Source organism: Salmo trutta, chromosome 16 (genome assembly GCF_901001165.1).
Source record: "Salmo trutta chromosome 16, fSalTru1.1, whole genome shotgun sequence".
In the NCBI taxonomy this organism is placed as follows: Eukaryota; Metazoa; Chordata; class Actinopteri; order Salmoniformes; family Salmonidae; genus Salmo; species Salmo trutta.
The window spans coordinates 56,458,929-56,480,760 of record NC_042972.1 but is presented as its reverse complement, the minus strand read 5'-3'; the positions used below and the strand labels follow the sequence as shown (position 1 = coordinate 56,480,760).

At 41.7% G+C, this 21,832-nt stretch overlaps 1 protein-coding gene across 2 annotated transcripts in view; it reads right to left on the bottom strand.

Moving 5' to 3' along the window:
• Positions 1-21,832, bottom strand: part of LOC115151079 (kinesin heavy chain) — a 140,566-nt gene that overhangs the window by 23,609 nt on the left and 95,125 nt on the right. For both annotated transcript variants that reach the window (XM_029695041.1, XM_029695042.1), the window contains 11 exons: positions 21,512-21,660; positions 20,558-20,790; positions 18,676-18,744; positions 16,787-16,873; positions 16,431-16,550; positions 15,998-16,144; positions 12,220-12,408; positions 4,906-5,023; positions 4,607-4,671; positions 4,314-4,423; positions 1,816-1,917 (listed from right to left, as the gene is read on the bottom strand). In XM_029695041.1, the coding sequence (XP_029550901.1) occupies positions 1,816-1,917; positions 4,314-4,423; positions 4,607-4,671; positions 4,906-5,023; positions 12,220-12,408; positions 15,998-16,144; positions 16,431-16,550; positions 16,787-16,873; positions 18,676-18,744; positions 20,558-20,790; positions 21,512-21,660 (1,389 nt within the window). The remainder of the gene's footprint in view (positions 1-1,815; positions 1,918-4,313; positions 4,424-4,606; positions 4,672-4,905; positions 5,024-12,219; positions 12,409-15,997; positions 16,145-16,430; positions 16,551-16,786; positions 16,874-18,675; positions 18,745-20,557; positions 20,791-21,511; positions 21,661-21,832) is intronic.

The window sequence follows — 21,832 nt, the reverse complement described above, 5'->3', positions numbered from 1 at the left end:
TTAAATCAAATCAAATTGTATTTGTCACATGCGCCGGATACAACAGGTGTAGACCTTACAGTGAAATGCTTACTTACAAGCCCTTAACCAACAATGCAGTTTTAAGAAAAATAAGTGTTAAGTAAAAAATAGATAAGTAAAACATTTAAAATTAAAGTAACAAATAATTAAAGAACAGCAGTAAAATAACAATAGCGAGGGTATATATAGAGGGTACCGGTACAGAATCAATGTGTGGGGGCAGCGGTTAGTCGAGGTAATTGAGGTAATATGTACATGTACAGTAGGTATAGTTAAAGTGACTATGCATAGATAATAAACAGAGAGTAGCAGCAGCATAAAATCAGGGGGAGGGGGCAATGCAAATAGTCTGGGTAGCCATTTGATTAGCTGTTCAGGAGTCTTATGGCTTGGGGGTAGAAGCTGTTAAGAAGTCTTTTGAACCTAGGCTTGGCACTCTGGTACTGCTTGCCATGCGGTAGCGGAGAGAACAATCTTTGACTAGGGTGGCTGGAGTCTTTGACAATTTTTAGGGCCTTCCTTAGGGTAACTAATCCAATCTGTTCGTTTTCTAAACTAATCCAATCTGTTAGCAATTGGATGTGTTGTATCTGTTACTGAGATGGTTGTTCCAGTTTAGATGATTGAGGTAGTGTCAGTATTTAATATTCCCTACCCTAGTAGTCATTCTGAATGCAGGTTGCGTGTGATTAACAATTCCACTTGTCGGCTATCCTAACTCTTGCTGGATTCCAATAGGAATTACACATCACTTTGCAAGCCAGCATAATGTGACTTGCAGGCGTGATGTGGCCTGTAAACCAAGAGATTCCTAACACCACTGTTTTAGGGTTTAACTATGCCCTCAAAGAAAGGTCTTATGATATATGTAATGTATTGCCGTAAATATTTACATTTTAAAGGCAAATAAGGAAGGTGGATTATACACGTTCTAGGAAGAACCCTCCAAAGATAAAATGGTTATTGGTAGAACCCTTCATAGAGGGTTCTAGGAAGATCCGTTCCTAGAGTGTTCTAGGTAGAACCATATACAGGGGTTCTTTGAAGAACCTTACATATAGGGTTCTAGATAGAACCCTCTGCAAAGGGTTCTACGCAGCACCAAAAAGGGTTTCCCTATGGGGACAAACCGAAGAACACTATGGTTCTAGCTAGCACATTTGTTTTTTAAGAGTGCACCTATGACTTAGTGTTAGCGCACCAATGAGAGCGTGAGAGGAGCTCAAACAGAGCAGAATATGTAGGAGAAGAAGAAAAGGGACAAATCAAATTATATTTGTCCTGGCTGTGCCGTTCGTCATTTCTATCCTCTGGGCATTTTTTTCTACGAGTGTAGTGTCAGCCTATAAGGATTGGTAGAAATGGCATTGTGGTACATGAAAATCAACCTCTCCCTCAACATCAGCAAAACACAGGAGTTGATTGTTGACTTCAGGAAGCAGAGGAAGGAACATGCCCTGATCCACTGCAGTAGACAGAGTCAGCAGTTTTAAGTTCCTAGGCATCCACATCACCGAGGAATTGACATGGAACAACAATACCACCACTTTTGGGTGGTATTGTTTGTTTTTTTTGGGTGGTATTGTTTTTTCAAGAGGGCGCAACCATCTCCAAATGGTTCTACCTAGCACAAAAAAGGGTTTGCCTATGGGGACAAACCGAAGAACTCTATATGGCTCCCCTATAAAAGTGTATGGAGTGAATTGAGATGGTCTAAAAGAGACTCACGTCAGCTCCTCCAGTTGCAGGGTCATCTGACTCCTGAGACGGTGTGTGTGTGTGTGTGTGACTTACGTCAGCTCCTCCAGTTGCATTGTCTTGTGGTGCTCCTGACTCCTAAGACGGTCAAAGTCGCTCCTCAGCCGCTCCAACTCCAGATGAAGACGATGGTTGCGACTGATCAGGACAGAAGAGGAGGGAGGACAATATATGAGAAACAGTTTGGTGTAGCCTTCCTAGTCTAGAATGCCAGGGGGTTAACTTTACCACAAATGTCATACATTTAGATCCCATTTTATGAGGAAATTGGTTCTGGTTATGACTGATGGACAGGAGAGGAGGGTGAAAATGAGGGTGGAGAGAGGGCAAAGACAGAGAAAGTAGATGCTGTGAGGAACAGTCTGATGTCAATACACTTCTAGGGGGTTAACTTAACAACAATTGAAGTACATTTACTTCTAAAATGCTCATGAAATGGTCAAAAATGGGACAAAATGTTGGATTTTATATCTAACATGTATATAATGAATATATCAATCTGTGGAATAGATATACACTTGCTATGCTCTTACAATAAAATGGGATAGGAAAGTATAAGGCTGAGGCTCAGATTCTGGGTAGACATTTAGAGATTCTATAGGTGATTCTTCAACATGTGGTGCTCAAAATGCTTCAAGGCGTGTTAAAATATGCAGGCAGATGCTATGTTGGTTGGATAACAGGTAGGGTATAGAATAACAAAATAAAGGTACTGACAGGGAGGTCGTCACACAGCAGTACAGCTGCTATCTTGTGACTGAGGTAACACTGTGAGCATAACAAAGAGAGGGAGAGAGAGGGAGAGGTCGGTACTGGCTCAGTGAGGTCGTCAATGATCTTTGTAACCAGCACACTAGTACAGACATATACAGATGGAGGTAAGGTTGTGAGTCAGGTTAGGTAGAATGACAATGAGAGAGCAATGGGAGGGGGGGAGAGGGAGAGAGGAGGGAGCGAGGACAACAGTGCAGATACAGAGCATGACAGAGCATGACAAGGGTAGAGACTGACAGTAAAAAGGAGATGAAAGTACTGATTCACTGAGGTCGTCACACAAAGCAGTACATCTGCAGGCTATGTTGTGAGGTGACACTGTGAGGTAGAGTAGAGAATGACAATGAGAGGGAATCGAAGGGAGAGCGGGGGAGAGGAGGAGAGTGTCATGACTCTCCTGACAGTGGATCAAAGGACCCATCAGCTAGGCAAATGCTTTAAGATAGCCAGACCCCCTCTCTTCCACAGAAGAGGGGAAGGGGGGTGGGGACTGTGCCGGTCTTGACACCTTAACACTGGGTCGTACATTTAGAGAGAATGTACTTTCTCTTCCTTGCCCTGCAGTATTGGAATACTGAAACTCCTTCGTTACTGAGAGACTCTTGCCGACCAAAACATTTTTCTCCACGTCACGAATGGTTAAAACTACAAGACCAGACAGCGTGGATCGGTGGCTACCCGGCAGAAAATGGTGAGACCCGTACATTGCCGGGTTACTAATGGCATGTAAAGTGGTTGGGAGCTGAACCCTGAATAATCAACCATTGATGCAAAAAGATGTGAGACGTTAGTCTACACGTTGAAATGGTGAGAAACTGAAGCTCTCAACCTCAACACTAGAAAAGAAGATAACCTCACCTAGGAGATCAGAAACATTCACAGTCTGCAGCTGAAGTATCAGTTCCAACAAACACTCCACTAACAGAGAAGCTCTACAAAGAAGAAGGACATTGTGACCTCTGGTGGAAGACCAGAGCCTCACGTCGAGCCACTACCCATAGACGGATCAATTGGTTTCAACAGAGACAAAAGAGAAAGACATCTACGTATGAATACAGTATATTGCATTTCTTATCCGAATAAGCGGTGGTTAGGTTGCTAAGTATTCTAGTTACTGTGAGCGTAGTTTCCAAATGTATTTACGATAAGTTGACTCTCTTTGTCTCTGCCTCTCTTTATCTTTCCCCACCCCCTTTCCATTGTATAACAAGCCGTCATATCGTGTCAGTCCACTAGGGACTTTTATCTCATGTAAATGTGTATGTGTATTCTGTGTTACTATTTAGTTAGTTAGTAAATAAATAAATAATTAAGCCAATTTGTGTATTGATGATTCATCAATAAGGTAAGGGTTCTTGCAGATATCAAGGAGTATGCAACATTCAGAATGAGACTGATGAGGTAATGATTGATGTAAGAGATATCTATATATCTTTAGAGTTTAAGTTGGGAGATAGTAACTCGTTAAACAACTTTCCAGTGGTGCCCCAAATTCCTAATGAGTTAATTGTTACATGATCAATTTAATCGAGAAAAATTAAACATAGTTAATTGATTTGATAAATAGCAGTCATCAGATTAATGATAGTCACGTCACGACAAGAGGGAAAGGGAGCGAGAGAAGAAGATGATGGGAGAGAGGAGGAGAGGAAGGTACTTACTCAGTTAAAGGGAGATGAAGGGTGAGAGAGTGACAAACGGATATCTGAGGAGAGGGGGATAGAGGGGTAGAGGGTTATGGAGGGGAGAGAGGTACTGACTCAGTGAGGTCGTCAATGATCTTCTGTTTCTCGTTGATGTCGTCTCGGAGACGTCCCAGCTGCTTGTGGTGCGTCTCACGGTGAGACTCCATCTGCTGCAGCAGAGCCCTCTGAAACAGGGAGAGAAACAGACAGTTAGCACTCACACACAAACACAGGGAGACAGACATGCACAGGTGCACACACGCACATGCACACACACGCACAGGCACACATACAGCGTTTAATACACTAAATACATTGATTAATGCTAATTGTATCATTTACCCCACATAGTCAGTAAGCATAGTTACCTTAACATCAGCAGACTCCTCGATGTCCGTCTGGTTCTCTCCCTTTGTCACCTCTGTCATGCTCTCTGAAACACACACAAATATTTGCATTTCAGCGTATGCCTACAAAAAAGTCACTTTACTGTCATTTCACTCGTCATTTCAGCGTCGCTGGAATGCATACACAGTGTTGCACTAATTGTAGTGTCAGTCATTGAGTCATGTACCCTGGGCCAGAAGTTTTACTTTGCACCTGGAGTTTAAAACTCAGTTTAACACTGCACTGCATTATGTTGTAGTCATTGGGATGACAAATTTACCTTGGGCATGGAGTTTGGCCAGCTCTTCACTCAGAGAGTCGTAGTTATCCTCCAGCTGTCTGTTCTTCAGCTCTATGTTCTGCATGTACTCTGTCAGGGAGTGGATCTTCGCCTCATGCTGCACACACATAAAACACAATCAATGATACAACCAATGTTAGCTCCAATGTTATGACTAATGGGAATCAACCTCACACCCTAACATGATGATAAGGTGCAGGAAGATACTTGAATGAAAGCATAAGGTAACATCCACACATCTGGCATCAGAGCAAATTAGCTTTCCACTTAAATGACTAAGCACTCCAGAATGAGCTGAAAGGCACACTCAGACTAAATGAAGAGTTTCATTCCCAAATGCTATATATCCATTTTCAGAAATGTTGGTAAATTACCTTGGATTGTTTAAAGAACTTATAAAAAAGATTGGTGTGTTTTCACTATCTAATCATGGCATGGGGTTGACATGTACAGTATTTGTTTGAAATATCACTTGATGGCAGTTTTGTAGGTCTCGAGTCCGGTCTCAAGACCACTTATTGAGTTTCTTGGTCTTGTCTCTGAGTCAGAATTTTTTTTACTCAGTCTTGACTCGTTCTCGTACTATAAGGACTCAAAATTTCTTCCCGAGACCAGTGGAGTAAAAAACTCAAAATTACAGTGTCAGCTTCCATTCCATCAGCGCATTAAACTGCATCGCCAGACCAAATGTCCACACTCATTTCATGACATACATGTAATAATATCTTATCACCTATTGAAACCTGGGCTTCCTACTTTTCTCGTAGCATTAGTTAACTATTGTCCTTTACTAAAATATCCTCAAACTTTGGCGCACTGGTCAACATCTCCTTGATTCGCTGGTAGGGAAGAGTGAGGGAAATGTTTTTAAAGTTGGGCGCTCACTATTAGCAAGGGGAGACCAGGGGAAGTTGTAACATATGTTGTATTTTTATCTGCTGAGTGGCTGCGGTTCCTGTTCAGACCTCATTTTCCTGTGGTCCACAATCATCTCCTTTGTCTTGCTCACATTGATGGAGAGATTGTTGTTCTGGCACCACACTGCCAGGTCTCTGACCTCCTCACTATAGGCTGTCTCATCGTTGTTGGTGATCAGGCCAACCACTGTTGTGTCGTCAGCAAACTTAATGGCAATGTTGGAGTCGTGCTTGGCCACGCAGTCGTGGGTGAACAGGGAGTACAGGAGGGGACAAAGCACACATCCCTGAGGGGCCCCGGTGTTGAGGATCAGTGTGGCAGATGTTTTGTTGCCTACTCTTACAGTGGTTCCTCCTTTAAAAGTTGCGAGCTTGCACCGCTGGCCTTAGAGGTACCCAGCGTCACTGCTTCATTGCTCCAGACCACCACAAGGGGGAGTTAGAGCACTCATTATGCATTTGGGTCCCAAGGTTTTTATATGACCAATCATATCGAGTGGTTCCAATGACGAATTTTGACGCGAGCCACCCTTGTCTTGTGGCGTTCTTCAACAAAGATGGCTGACAAAACATTACGGTGGAACCAGATGTAAGTTGTTATAATGATAACGAGTCAAACAAAACAATTACAATTGAGAGGAATATGTTAGTTAATGTAGAGGCAAATGTTTGTGCATATTTTTTTGTCATAAAGTTCATTTACGAAAATAGCTATTTAGCAAGTTATCTGGCTAGCTAGTCATTAGTCGGCTAGCTAGTGTTAGGAGAATGAATTTGTAATTTGTGTTGTTTAATGTTTTAGGGACTCCTGAGAACCATCAAACCAGGCTGTCGTCTTGTGAAACAGCGGATGTAAAGAATCTAGCTAGCTGAAGCATTTACTGCAAATTGAATGTACAGTTGTGTAAGCTTGCCATGCAATGCAGCTGATCATGTACTCTTCCTTAGCAAATAAAGATGCGGTTCAGGTATAAATCTCTGAGACATTCTTTTTCTGTCATATCAAACTCCATTATTTGAATGATGCTGTGTCTGCATGTACAGTTGAAGTCGGAAGTTTACCTACCCTTAGGTTGGAGTCATTAAAACTCATTTTTCAACCACTCCACAAATTTCTTGTTAACAAACTATAGTTTTGGCAAGTCGGTTAGGACATCTACTTTGTGCATGACACAAGTCATTTTTCCAACAATTGTTTGCAGACAGATCATTTCACTTATAATTCACTGTATCACAATTCCAGTGGGTCAGAAGTTTACATACACTTCGTTGACTGTGCCTTTAAACAGCTTGGAAAATTCCAGAAAATGATGTCATGGCTTTAGAAACTAGGAACTGTTTGGCCATAATGACCATCGTTATGTTTGGAGGAAAAAGTGGGAAGCTTGCAAGTCGAAGAACACCATCCCAACCGTGAAACACAGGGTGTGGCAGCATCATGTTGTGGTGGTGCTTTGCTGCAGGAGGGTCTGGTGCTCTTCACAAATAGATGGCATCATGAGGCAGGAAAATTATGTGGAAATATTGAAGCAACATCTCAAGACATCAGTCAGGAAGTTAAAGCTTGGTTGCAAATGGGTCTTCCAAATGGACAATGGCCCTAAGCATACTTCCAAAGTTGTGGCAACAAAGTCAAGGTATTGGAGTGGCCATCACAAAGCCCTGACCTCAATGAATATGAATCATGTCCTGTCTGCCGCTTTCTTACTATTACTTACTATTACTATTATTATAAATACAAGTTCAATCTGTATTTCAATGCACATATGGTGTGCATTATAAAATGAGGAAGAAAGACGAGGTAGGGAGAGAGATTTTTCCATTTCTGTCTTCTACACCTCTCTCCCTACCTCGTCTTTCTTCCTCATTTTATAATGCACACCATATGTGCATTGAAGTACAGATTGAACTTGTATTTATAATATTACAACTGTCATAATTATAGTGCATGTATGTATTAACAACACCTGGATAATGAACTTCTTTCAATAAAGCGTTTCACATTCTCCACTGGTTGAAATTAAGTATCTCATTGAAATACTATCCTGTGTCCTCAGATTAATGCAGATGAAGGGAGTTAGATATGCATAGTTTTTTTTCTGTATATATGAATTACAAATCAATCATGTTTCTAGTATATTGCATAGTTACAATGTGTAATCATTGATGTCCCAGGAGTAGGAGTGGTAAACACTGTTGAAGTGTATAATTTTAATACATACAGTTGAAGTCGGAGATTTACATACACCTTAGCCAAATACATTTAAACTCAATTTTTCACAATTCCTGACATTTAATCCTAGTAAAAATGCCCAGTTTTAGGTCAGTTAGGATCACCACTTTATTTTAAGAATGTGGAATGTCAGAATAATAGCAGAGAGAATGATTTATTTCAGCTTTTATTTATTTCATCACATTCCCAGTGGGTCAGAAGTTTACAAACACTCAATTAGTATTTGGTAGCATTGCCATTAAAATTGTTGAACCTGGGTCAAATGTTTCGGGTAGCCTTTCACAAGCTTCCCACAATAAATTGGGTGAATTTTGCCCAATTCCTCCTGACAGAGCTGGTGTGACTGAGTCAGGTCTCCTTGCTCGCACACGCAATTTCAGTTCTGCCCACTCATTTTCTATGGGATTGAGGTCAGGGCTTTGTGATGGCCACTCCAATACCTTGACTTTGTTGTCATTAAGCCATTTTGCCACAACTTTGGAAGTATGCTTGGGGTCATTGTCCATTTGGAAGACCCATTTGAAATCAAGCTTTAACTTCCTGACCGATGTCTTGAGATGTTGCTTCAATATATCCACATAATTTTCCATCCTCATGATGCCATCTATTTTGTGAAGTGCACCAGTCCCTCCTGCAGCAAAGCACCCACACAACATGATGCTGCCACCCCTGTGCTTCACGGTTGGGATGGTGTTCTTCGGCTTGCAAGCCTCCCCCTTTTATTTGTAATTTTTTTCATCAGACCAGAGGACATTTCTCCAAAAAGTACGATCTTTGTCCCCACGTGCAGTTGCAAACTGTAGTCTGGATTTTAATGGCAGTTTTGGAGCAGTGTCTTCTTCCTGCTGAGTGGCCTTTCAGGCTATGTCGATATAGGACTCGTTTTACTGTGGATATAGATACTTTTGTACCTGTTTCCTCCAGCATCTTCACAAGGTCCATTGCTGTTGTTCTGGGATTGATTTGCACTTTTCGTACCAAAGTACGTTCAGCTCTAGAAGATAGAACGCGTCTCCTTCCTGAGCGGTATGACGGCTGTGAAGTCCCATGGTGTTTATACTTGCATACTATTGTTTGTACAGATGAACGTGGTACCTTCAGGCGTTTGGAAATTACTCCCAATAATGAAACTAAATGCATGCTCTTCAACTGATCGCTGCACACACCTGCCTGCGCGTCCAGCATCACTACTCCGGACGGTTCTGACTTAGAATATGTGGACAACTACAAATACCTAGGTATCTGGTTAGACTGTAAACTCTCTTTCCAGACTCACATTAAGCATCTCCAATCCAAAATTAAATCTAGAATCGGCTTCCTATTTTGCAACAAAGCATCCTTCACTCATGCTGCCAAACATACCCTCGTAAAACGGACTATCCTACTGATCCTTGACTTCGGCGATGTCATTTACAAAATAGCCTCCAACACTCTACTCAGCAAATTGGATGCTGTCTATCACAGTGCCATCTGTTTTGTCACCAAAGCCCCATATACTACCCACCACTGCAACCTGTATGCTCTCGTTGGCTGGCCCTCGCTTCATATTCATCGCCAAACCCACTGGCTCCAGGTCATCTATAAGTCTTTGCTAGGTAAAGCCCCGCTTATCTCAGCTCACTGGTCACCATAGCAGCACCCACTCATAGCACGCGCTCCAGCAGGTATATTTCACTCGTCACCCCCAAAGCCAATTCCTCCTTTGGCTGCCTTTCCTTCCAGTTCTCTGCAGCCAATGACTGGAACAAACTGCAAAAATCACTGAAGCTGGAGACTCACATCTCCCTCTCTAACTTTAAGCACCAGCTGTCAGAGCAGCTCACAGATCACTGCAACTGTACATAGCCCATCTTTAAATAGCCCATCCAACTACCTGATCCCTATACTGTTATAATTTAAAAATGTTTTGCTCTTTTGCACCCCAGTATCTCTCCTTGCAAACTCATCTTCTGCACATCTATCACTCCAGTGTTTAATTGCTATATTGTAATTATTTCGCCACTATGGCCTATTGATTGCCTTACCTCCCTTATCCTACCTCATTTGCACACACTGTCTATAGACATTTTCTATTGTATTATTGACTGTATGTTTGTTTATTCCATGTGTAACTCTGTGTTGTTTGTGTCGCACTGCTTTGCTTTATCTTGGCCAGGTCGCAGTTGTAAATGAGTACTTTTTCTTAACTAGCCTACCTGGTTAAATAAAGTTGAAATAAAAAGTATTTAAAAAAAACAGACTTGTGGAGGTCTACAATTTTTATTCTGAGGTCTTGGCTGATTTCTTTTGATTTTCCCATGATGTCAAGCAAAGAGGCACTGAGTTTGAAGGTATGCCTTGAAATACATCCACAGGTGCACCTCCAATTGACTCAATTATGTCAATTAGCATATCAGAAGCTTCTAAAGCCATGACATCATTTTGTGGAATTTTCCAAGCTGTTTAAAGGCACAGTCAATGAAGTGTATGTAAACTTCTGACCCACTGGAATTGTGATACAATGAATTCTAAGTGAAATAATCTGTCTGTAAACAATTGTTGGAAAAATTACTTGTGTCATGCACAAAGTAGATGTCCTAACCGACTTGCCAAATCTATAGTTTGTTAACAAGAAATTTGTGGAGTGGTTGAAAAACAAGTGTTAATGACTCCAACCTAAGTGTATGTAACTTCTGACTTCAACTGTAGGTGTTCCTTTTGTCCAGGTGGGAAAGGGCAGTGTGGAGTCCGATTGGTTCGCGCATGCTCTGAGTACACGCCCTGGTTATCTGTCTGGCCCCGTGGCCTTGTGAATGTTGACCTGTTTAAAGGTCTTGCGCACATCGGCTATGGAGAGTGTGATCAACATGTTTTTACAAACTCAGAGTTTTTTCCCCTAATTGTAAAACTCAAATTGGAAGTTACATGCAGCTATTTAGGCAGCATATCAAACACAAGCAAGACACAGATACAAAGTCTAATTAGCGATTGAATGTTATGTTTTCATCCTCATTGCAAACATTGGCTAGGCAGGAGGCAGACAGGCAGTCAGTAGTACTGTTTTTTCAGCAACTCTGGCTGGTGGCTATGCTATGGCAGCAACTACAAAGATTAGCCCACATCAGGGATGGGCAACTGGCGGGCCGCATGCAGCCCGCGGCACCCCTTTTGTAGGCCTGCAGCCGGGGGGCCCCTATTTATTTTGTAAGTCACTCTCACTCAGATATCATATGAAAAACTGCAAACAGTTCTCTCCAACCTATGGCAAAATGTGTAGAATTTCAGGAAATTAGTTAAAATGTTACATAATCTAGGTAGAATCAGGAACTCCACAGAGCAGCTGTCTAGGTCACTTAATTTTTTAAATCTTTACTAACAACATGCAACTGGCTTTGAGTAAAGCCAGTGTGTTTCTGTATGTGGATGACTCAACACTATACACGTCAGCTACTACAGCAACTGAAATGACTGAAACACTTAAAGAGCTGCAGTTAGTTTCAGAATGGGTGGCAAGGAATAAATTACTATTTCAAAAATCTAAAAGCATTGTATTTGGGACAAATCATTCACTAAACCCTAAACCTCAACTACTGTAAATCTTATAATGAATAATGTGGAAATTGAGCATGTTGAGGTGACTAAACTGCTGCTTGGAGTAACCCTTGATTGTAAACTGTAAAATATATTGATACAGCAGTAGCTAAGATGGGGAGAAGTCTGTCCATACTAAAGTGGTACTCTGCCCTCTTAACAGCACTATCAACAAGGCAGGTCCTACAGGCCCTAGTTTTGTCCCACCTGGACTATTGTTCAGTCGTGTGTTCAGGTGCCACAAAGAAAATTACAATTGGCTCCAAACAGGGCAGCACGGATGGCCCCTTGGATGTACACAGAGAGTTAACATTAATAATGTGCATGTCAATCTCTAATGGCTCAAAGTGGAGGAGAGACTGACTTCATCACTACTTGCATTTGTGAGAGGCATTGACACCCATTCATACCCCACAAGACATGACACATTAGCAATCATTTCTAGTGAAAAAACACAAATATAAAAAATGTGTGGAAATAGCATTTTGGAATTAAACTCTTCAAATGTACTTCTAGTATACCCTTGATCCTTCTGTATATTAAAAGGTACTCTGAGTATGCCCTGTCCCTGACCTGTGAGATGAGGAGTTGGCAGGAGGACAACTCTCTTCCCGTCTCCTCCATCTTCCTATGACACTCCATCTGAAGGTTCTCCAGCTGACGACAGCGTTTCACCATGGACTTGACCTCCGACTTGATCTTACTGATGTAGAGACGGGCCACCGTAAACTCCTCCTCGATCGCACCCGTTATTTCCATTGGCTGGGGGAAGAGACAAAGATTACCATTATCATTGATTCAATATGTTCCTATATGTTTGCTTTGGCAATGTATATGGCTACACTTTCCCCGCCAATAAAGCCTTTTGAATTTGAGAGACAGAAAAAGGAGATAGAGAGCTGAACAGGGAGTAGGAGAGAGAGAAAGAAAAACTTCTGCAGTTTATTTGTAAAAAACAAACATCCATTATATTACAGATCATTTAGCAAACGCCACATCAATTACAATCTAAGTATGATAACAGTGATGTTGTTGACAGAAAACTCTGCTCTATCTCCCTGACAACTGGCATGCTGTACTTCCGATGAGGGCCTTTTGGAGTGAAAAAGATTAACTCTTAAAATCATAAAATGAGAGAGAGCTGTGCCTATCTGGGCCTGTATTCAGAAAGTATATCTGTGTGCTGACAGGATCACGTTTGCCTTTTAGATCACAATGACTAAGATACAGTGGCAAGAAAAGGTATGTGAACCCTTTGGAAATACCTGGATCTCTGCATAAATTGGCCATAACATTTGATCTGATCTTCATCTAGGCCACAACAATAGACAAACACAGTCTGCTTAAACTAATAACACACAAACAATGATACGTTTTCATGTCTTTATTGAACACACCGTGTAAACATTCACAGTGCAGGGTGGGATAAGTATGTGAACCCTTGGATTTAATAACTGGTTGACCCTACTTTGGCAGCAATAACCTCAACCAAACGTTTTCTGTAGTTGCGGGTCAGATCTGCACAACGGTCAGGAGGAATTCTGGACCATTCCTCTTTACAAAACAGCATCTAAATCAGGTTGAGGTCAGGACTCTGACTGGGCCACTCCAGAAGGCGTATTTTCTGCTGTTGAAGCCATTCTGTTGTTTATTTATTTCTGTGTTTTGGGTTGTTGTCCTGTTGATTCCCCCATCTTCTGTTGAGCTTCAATTGGCAGACAGATAGCCTAACATTCTCCTGCAAAATGTCTTGATAAACTTGGGAATTCATTTTTCTGTCGATGATAGCAAGCTGTCCAAGCCCTGAGGCAGCAAAGCAGCCCCAAACCATGATGCTCCCTCCACCATACTTTACAGTTGGGATGAAGTTTTGATGTTGGTGTGCTGTGGCTTTTTTTCTCCACACATAGTGTTGTGTGTTCCTTCCAAACAACTCAACTGAAGTTTCATCTGTCCACAGAATATTTTGCCAGTAAGGTTGTGAAACATCCAGGTGCACTTTTGCAAACTTCAGATGTGCAGCAATGTTTTTTATGGACAGCAGAGGCCTTTTCCGTGGTGTCCTCCCATAAACACCATTCTTGTTTAGTGTTTACGTATCGTAGATTCGTCAACAGAGATGTTAGCATGTTCCAGATATTTCTGTAAGTCTTTAGCTGACACTTAACCTCATTGAGCTTTCTGCGCTGTGCTCTTGCAGTCATCTTTGCAGGACGGCCACTCCTAGGGAGAGTAGCAACAGTGCTGCACTTTCTCCATTTATAGACAATTTGTCTTACCGTGGACTGATGAACATCAAGGCTTTTAGAGATACTTTTGTAACCCTTTCCAGCTTCATGCAAGTCAACAATTCTTAATCGTAGGTCTTCTGAGATCTCTTTTGTTCGAGGCATGGTTCACATCAGGCAATGCTTCTTGTGAATAGCAAACTCAAATTTTGTGAGTGGTTTTTATAGGTCAATGCAGCTCTAACCAACATCTCCAATCTCGTCTCATTGATTGAACTCCAGGTTAGCTGACTCATGATTCCAATTAGCTTTTGGAGAAGCCTAGGGGTTCACCTACTTTTTCTTCCTATACTGTGAATGTTTAAATTATGTATTCAATATAGACAAGAAAAATGTGTTAATTTGTGTGTTATTAGTTTAAGCACACTGTGTTTGTCTATTGTTGTGACTTAGATGAAGATTAAACATTTTAGTCATTTAGCAGACGCTCTTATCCAGAGTGACTTACAGTAGTGAATGCATAAATTTCATACATTTTTCTCCATACTGGTCCCCCGTGGGAATCGAACCCACAACCCTGGCGTTGCAAACACCATGCTCTACCAACTGAGCCACACGGGAAGACAACCACTTTATTCACATACTTTTTCTTGCCACTGTATATGGACTGGGGAACCTAGCCTTGACCTCCAGTGTTCTAGGAGAGGTTCTCAGAGATAAGTGTTCAGCGTCTAGATCAGCACTCCTATTTTTTTATACAGGTGTACAGGCCATACACGCTTAGAATTATTGGTGACTCGAGGAACCCTGGAGATCCTCATGGAACCCCTGGAATTCCTTAAGCAACCATTGCTAGTCAATGGTTCATATTTGCACCTTCAGTTAGTTGAGGGGTTCTTGGAGGAAACTTGAATGGTTCAATGTAGGAACGGGTTCCTGGTGGAACCCTGGAGTGGAGGCGTGGCTTAGTAGTGGCGTGGCTTTAAGATAGGGGTGGCAGTTGGCCTAGTGGTTAGAGCATTGGGCCAGTAACTGAAAGGTTGCTGGATTGAATCCCTGAGCTGACGAGGTAAATATCTGTTGTTCTGCCCCTGAACAAGGCAGTTAACCCACTGTTCCCTGGTAGGCTGTCATTGTAAATAAGAATTTGTTCTTAACTGACTTGCCTGGTTAAATAACCCGTTAGAGCAAATGTCATTACATCTGTTAGGGTGTACTGCCATTAGATGTTAAGGTTGAACAGTTTTGTAACTTCAATTAAGCTAACAGAGGTGTATGATCCCCTCAAAAGCCTATGCAAATCCCAAAGTTACCACTTTATTACTGTATGTAATCAGCAATGTTAATATTATATTAGGATATATACTGTAAAAAAATATCCAACAAACATTTTAATTTGCACAAATTTAACATGATGAACAGGAATGACATTTAAGCTAAAGGGTGACCAAAAATAAATATCTGAAGGCCAAACCTCCAATAAGCCACACCTTCAGTCTGATAGGCTGCCACCTCTACATTACATTATTAAAAAAAGCCTTTTTCAGAGGGGAAACCTTTTTCAACTGGAAAGGTTCTGCCTGTATGGCAACCCAAAATGTTATTTCAGGCACCTTTACTTCTATGAGGGGGCGGCAGGTAGCCTAGTGGTTAGTGTGTTGGGCCAGTAACCGAAAGGTTGCTAGATCAAATCCCTGAGCTGACAAGGTAAACATTTGGTAAACAAGGTAAACATAACCCACTGTTCCTAGGCCATCATTGTAGTTAAGAATTTGCTCTTAACTGACTTGCCTAGTTAAATAAAAGTCAAAACAATAAGTGTAGTCTTGGTAATAGCAGACCACAGGAAGTTAGCACCTTAATTGGGGAGAATGGGCTTGTGTTAATGACTGGAGTGGAATCAGTGGAATGGTATCAAACACATGGTTTCCAGGTGTTTGATTCCATTTGCTTCATTCTGGCCATTATTATGAGCTGTTCTCCCCTCAGCAGCCTCCACTGTAGCATATGTACCAGTTTGATGTCCTTTTTTTTAAGTAAAAGTCAGGTATCAAGAATCAACGATCAAGCAAAGTCAAGTTAACTCAGAAATCGTCTTTTTACAACTAAAGTAAAGTACTGACCAGTTTGATGTCTTTGTTGCCTACGATGGCACTGAACTCAGAGAGGTCCCTCATTAGGCCATTGAGAACCTCAGCGATGCGTTTCCTCTGATGACTGCTCACTTCCTGTAGACGAGACAGCTCCGCCTCAATTCGCATTAAGTGGGCCTGGAGTTGGGAGGAGAAGAAGAAGAGACTTTGACTTCTCTTTTTTAATTTAACCTAACCCCCTGAGACACACACACAAACACTCACCAAAGGAATAGAATGATCGATAGAACTGTAGATGGACGGATGCATGGATGGAGGAAAGGCCCTGTACAAATACACATTTTGATTGATGGATTTATCAAAAGGTTACAGTAACGCACGTAGGGATGGACGGATGGATGGGGACAGATGTACGTAAAGGACAGACGAACAGATTAAGTGTAACCCCCTCCCCCTGACGTACCATTCTCTTGGCCAGTTCCTCAGCCAGTAGTTTGTTCTGTAGACTCTTATCCTCCACCTCCTGGCTCTTCTGATCGTAGTTAACAGCCAGCTCCTCTAAGGCCTGTAGAACCTCCTTCACCTATACATTTACATGACATTTTAGTCATTTAGCAGACGCTCTTATCCAGAGCGACTTACAGTAGTGAATGCATACATTTCATACATTATTTTTTTCCCCCCCGTACTGGCCCCCCTATAGACCACAAGTGAAATAAGTAAGTGACTTTATTATTGTAATTTACTGGCTGTATATGTATTAAATTGTCAAATAAATTCAATCAATCACTCAATTAATTAATTAATCGGCCAACCAACCTCCGCCTTGGCAACGTCACTCTCCATCTGTAGTCTGCCCAGCTCTGATGACACCTTCTCACTGTCCCCACGGGAGGAGACCAGGAGCTGGGAGTCACACAAAAACCCAATAACCATCACTCACTTATCTTCGATAGCTCCTTAGAGTGTAGCACCTCAACATTTGGGCCAGTTCCCAGGCTGAATAACCATAACCATAGCATTACAGATAAAAGGAAAGTGATGACAGATTATACAATGTCAGTTGAGTTCTCAATACTACAATTGCCAAATGAAATTACACTGAACAAAAATAACTGCAACATGAAACAATTTCAAATATTTTTACTGGGTTACAGTTCAAGGAAATCAGTCAATTGTAATAAATTCATTAGGCCTTAATCAATGGATTTCACATGACTGGGAATACAGATATGCATCTGTTGGTCACAGATACTTTAAAAAAAGTAGGAGCGTGGATCAGAACACCAATCAGTATCTGGTGTGACCACCATTTGCCTCATGCAGCGTGACACATCTCCTTTGCAAAGAGTTGATCAAGCTGTTGATTGTGGCCTGTGGAATGTTGTCCCACTCCTCTTCAATGGCTGTGCGACGTTGCTGGATATTGGCAGGAACTATAACAGGCTGTCGTACAAGTCAATCCAGAGCATCCCAAACATGCTCAATGGGTGACATGAGCTTCCAGGAATTATGTACAGATCCTTGCGACATGGGGTGATGGCGGTGGATGAATGGCAGGACAATTGGCCTCAGGATTTCATCATGTTATCTCTGTGCATTCAAATTGCCATTGATAAAATGCAATTGTGTTCGCTGTCAGCAGCTTATCCCTGGCCATAACCCCACCGTCACAATGGGCCATTCTGTTCACAACTTTGACATCAGAAAACCGCTCGACCACACAAGCCCCTAAATGTTGTCTGTCATCTGCCTGGTACAGCTGAAACCAGGATTCATCCGTGAAGGGCACACTTCTCCAACGTGCCAGTGGCCATTGAAGGTGAGCATTTGCCCACTGAAGTAGGTTACGACAATGAACTCAGTCTTGTCAAGACCCTGGTGAGGACGACGAGCACGCAGACCAGATTCCTTGAGACTGTTTCTGATAGTTTGTGGAGAAATTCTGCATTTGTGCAAACCATAGTTTCATCAGCTGTCTGGATGGCTGGTCTCCGACAATCCCGCAGGCGAAGAAGCCGGATTTAGAGGTCCTGGGATGGCGTGGTTACATGAGGTCTGCAGTAGTGAGGCCTGTTGGATATACTGCCAAATTCTCTAAGACAACATTGGAGGTGGCTTATGGTAGAGAAATTAACATTCCATTCTCTGGTATCAGCTCCGGTGTACATTCCTGCAGTCAGCATGCCAATTGCACGCTCCCTCAAAACTTGAGACACCTGTGGTATTGTGCAGTGTGACATATCTGCACATTTTAGAGTGGCCTTTTATTGTCCCCAGCACAAGGTGCACCTCAGTAATGATCATGCTGTTTAATCAGCTTCTGTCAGGTGGATGGATTATCTTGGCAAAGGAGAAATGCACACTAACAGGGATGTAAACAAATTAGTGCACAAAATTTGAGACAAATAAGCTTTTTGTGTGTATAGAACATTTCTGTGATCTTTTATTTCAGCTCATGAAACACTTTACATGTTGCGTTTATAGTTTTGTTCAGTATAAATTAAATTAAATCACCCTGCAGATTCATTTTTCATTTGACAGTATTTTTGGCACAGATTTCTGCTCTTTTGCTTGACAAAAATGTCAATTAATCTTCTCCTGCCAACTACTCAGTCTAAGTGGAGCTCAGATGGGCTGAATAATAGAGGGACAGAGGAAGATAGATGAGGAAGCACGTTGGGCTGAGTAGAGGGAGGGTGTTGTACCTCTTCCTGGTCCAGCATCTGCTCCTTCAGCTTCTCCGCCAGCTGACTCTGCTGGTTGATCTCATCATCCTGTGTAGAAACACACACACACACACACACACACACACACACACACACACAATCAGTGAAAACCAGGTATGTTTTACAGAGCATTATGGGTAAAGTAAAGAGACAACCCACATGAAAAAATACTATAGTATACTATGGTATAAATATCATACTATTACTATATTTTTTATACCAGAACATTGTTGAATACTCATTCTGATTGGCTAGAAGGGCATTCTAGAATGGACATTAAAACCAGATAATGGGACAGTTGTAAAAGGAATCGGGACAGTTGGAAAATATTCACTAGGCACTGTATGTGTGGTTTAGGTTAATTTTCCATCCTTTATGGATCTGGCTGTCAAGCAGCAGGAGGTGGCAATTGCCCATGTATTTGTCCATGTAATATGTATAGCTAGCTAGCTAGCTGATAATGTTTGCAAGCTAGTACCAATAGCTAGAAACTTTGCACAGTGTCAGTTGGCTAAACATAGTGGTATTATGTACTTTTTTTATTTTTAGTTAGCTTGCTAACACGATCCCCTTTTCAACATTGTTTTTAAGAGTCAGTGTTTAATCACGAATGCTGCTGACAGATATAATAGGCTACATTGACCACATGAAATTGCCTAGCTAGCTGAAGACAGATCATGTCAATTTGGCTAGTTATGTTTTTTCTCAATCGCATACAAGCAATTTTGGGATCTGTGTTGAAACGTATCTATAGCAGAACAGCAATGATCAAATGCTTAAAAACATTTACAGAACTTCTGATCATTTTCTTGCCTTATTAATAACTATCAGCAATAATATTTGATGTGTATGAAATTGTTTGGTGCAATATGCAAAGAGAGTAATTGCCTATAATATGCACTTTTGGATAGGTGTACTTCCAATTTTGATCATCATGATTTAGTGATTTAGTGACTGCAAAGACAATGTATTGATCTGCTGGGATTTTTAACCTCTATAGGATCGGTCCCCTTTTGATGCATCAATATCTATCTATGCAATATGGCAGTATAATATAGTTTGTATGAATCTATTTATGTTTTGAGAAGGCAACTACATATTGAGAAATCATTTACTGTTTAGCAAAGGACACATAGTTCTGTAATGTATGTTGTGAACTCTGTTTTGAAAATCGACACAAAAAACTAAAAATTATTGAGAAAAGCTATAATTTCAGGGGATGAACTAGATAGCTAGTGATTTCATTGATTGATTTCCTTGACATCTATTAGTGGTGATGACAGTAGTCAAACTGACAACTTTACCAGGATGAGTTTTGACTCAAATACTTGTTTGCTTAGCTAGCTATCTACAGTACATACCAAATAGGTAGGCCACCCACACGTATCTGAAAATACATGATCAATTGATGTTTACTGATCATGAAGTGCATGCAGTTACTTGCTGTATAACTCTGATGATAGACCTAAATGTGGGAAATTGTTTTGCATGGAATAAATTGTAAATTAGTAGTTAAGACTGTGCTCTTCAAGAGGGGATCATATTACAACCAAATAGTTGTAACATTTATTTCACATTCTCTTGAAAATGCCCCCCAGAAGGCAAATCGAACACTCTGCACCGTATTGTGATGCTTATTGATAACAACCTATAATATTCTGCAGTATACTACAAAATTCCATAGTATGTGCTACACATGATCAAGGGATACTACAGTGTAGTATAGTATTTTACCAGAGGATGCTGGTGGGAGGAGCTATAGTAAACTGTAGTATTTTTTATGTGGGAACAACACTCCACTTATGTCACATCAAGCACCAACTTCAAGTAGAAGTTACAGTTTGTGTGTGAACCCCCTCACCTTGTCGTCCAGCTGCTTGTAGAGCTTGCGTATCTCCTCCTCATACTTCTGTCTTTCCTCCTCTGAGATCCTGATCACTATAGAGGAGGAACTGTCTTCTCTAGGCAGCCGACTCAGACCGGAGGAGGAGCTCTCTTCTCTGGGGAGCCGACCCAGACTGTCTTCTCTGGGTATCAGACACTCAAGAGGCACAGCACCAGGACACAACTGATCCAGCTCTGGGTCCTCCTCATCTGAGGGAGGGACAATGGCTCATGAGGACAGGCCTCATTGGGGGAGGTATGGGTGTAGGGGTGTGTGTGTGTGATCTTCTTTAGGGCTAGCCAAGGAGGCCCGGTGTGTGTGTCCCTCTCTTTATGTGGCTCTGGAGCAGCAGACAGAGTGTCTACAGTCTAAAATATATATGTGTCCATGTGTGTCTTGAGTATGTGTGTGTCTACAGTACATAATGTGCCTCTTAGGAGATGTTTATTTTTTTTTATTTAACCTTTATTTAATTAGGCAAGTCAGTTAAGAACAAATTCTTATTTACAATGACAGCCTAGGAACAGTGGGTTAACTGCCTGTTCAGGGGCAGAATGACAGATTCTTACCTTGTCAGCTCAGGGATTTGATTTAGTAACCTTGCGGTTACTAGTCCAATGCTCTAACCACTAGGCTACCTGCCACCCCAGGTAGCCTAGTGCTCTGAGGATTACTAAAATATAAGAATCCATAAAGCATAAAGGCACAAAGAAGTCTGCCTCCAGGACACCGTGGGAGACAGTAATTAATCTTCGAGAGTCTGTGTTCATGTGTGTGTTTGCCTGCTCGTGCGCGTGCCTGTGTTTTTTTTTGCTCATGCCTGTGTGTGCGTGTATGTGTGTGTGTGTGTGTGTGTGTGTGTGTGTGTGTGTGTGTGTGTGAGTGTCTATGTGCCTGTGTGCTGGTGTGCGTGTCCATAGGTGGCCTCACCATTCCTCCATCTGTTGAGCTCAGACTCCAGCCTCTGTACCGTCTCCTTCATTATCCTGTTCTTCTCCTTCTCCTTCTCGTACTTCTTCTTCCACTGTTCTGCCGTCAGCTCCAGATTCACCGACGCTGTGTTCCTGATCGTCTTAGCTCTGGGGGGGATAGAGAAAGACAGAGGAGATGGTAGTGAGACATAAGGCTGTATGAGTTAGGTCGAGGTTGTGTAATTGTATGGATTCTATTGTTCTGGATTGCCTTAGCGATTCAATGGAACGCGCATAGGTAATGGCTCAGTTGGATGAAAGACATAGGAGAATGTAGTGA